This window comes from Penaeus monodon, chromosome 29 (assembly GCF_015228065.2).
Source record: "Penaeus monodon isolate SGIC_2016 chromosome 29, NSTDA_Pmon_1, whole genome shotgun sequence".
Taxonomy (NCBI): Eukaryota; Metazoa; Arthropoda; class Malacostraca; order Decapoda; family Penaeidae; genus Penaeus; species Penaeus monodon.
In genome coordinates, this window is record NC_051414.1 from 25,972,715 (window position 1) to 25,973,727 (window position 1,013).

General features: G+C 27.4%; 1 protein-coding gene across 1 annotated transcript in view; it reads left to right on the forward strand.

Annotated features, from left to right (window-relative positions):
* The window catches only part of LOC119592079 (60S ribosome subunit biogenesis protein NIP7 homolog), a 4,467-nt gene extending 4,245 nt beyond the window's left edge, over positions 1-222 (forward strand). The window contains exon 4 of the mRNA XM_037940894.1: positions 17-222. Within this exon, the coding sequence (XP_037796822.1) occupies positions 17-136 (120 nt within the window). The 3' untranslated portion in view covers positions 137-222. The remainder of the gene's footprint in view (positions 1-16) is intronic.
* Positions 223-1,013: the final 791 nt, after the last annotated feature.

The window sequence follows — 1,013 nt, forward strand, 5'->3', positions numbered from 1 at the left end:
TTTCTTCCCCTTACAGGGATTTGGCGTTGCAGCAAAATCAACGTCAGAATGCAGACATGCCAACCCAATGGATATTATATGTTTCCACCAAGCTGATATTGGTGAATATATTAGAAATGAAGACACTTTAGTGTGAAAATTTATGTTAAATGCTACCCAAAGTAATATAGGAAAGCTGATTATATTATTACTTGTTTTTTAGTAAAATCCGTTATACCACTCTATCATTGTTTGATTCAGGGACCTAAAAAAAATTGATGACAGGGAAACCTTCAAATTGTCTTGTTGCTGTGTATGAGGGAACATCTTTAAATTCTTAAGTTCAAGTATATATGTTGAGTACATTTTGTTTCTGAATTATATTTGTACAAAGTACTATCAATAAAATTAAACATATTTTTGATATTAGTTCATCATTTTTCTATTAGATACACATTACAATCATCGCTAAAAGTCAAATAGGCTGTTTATTTCAGTAATATTATTTATTTTGCAAGTACTTACTGATGTAACACATTTTCATGTTGAGGAGAGAAAAATGAACAGTTGCATTGCAAATGAAAGTATCAGATAAGCAGAAGATATGAATGTAAAGCACATATACTCACATTTATAACAGTTGAATGCATGAAAGAAAATTTATGGTGTTAATTTTTCTAATACTGTGCAGAATAAACAAAGCTGTGTGAGAAATTTTAAGAATTAAAAGTAAGTAACCATATTATATTAATTATTTTGTAATATTGGAACAGATTCAAGTAAACAGACATGCAGAATCAGTTGGAATTGGCAAAGATAAATGTTTCATATGAATTACTATATTTTACTAAAAAATATATTATTACAAATAATAAAAGACATAATATACCTGTTTTGTATTAATAGTACAAGAAAAAAAAAAATTATTATAAAATTATCTCATAAATGTTTCACAAGATCTTTTCTTCAAAACTAGCCTATGTTTCCCATGAGTTATCATCTTCAATTCTCAGTCACACACATTTTTTTTTCTG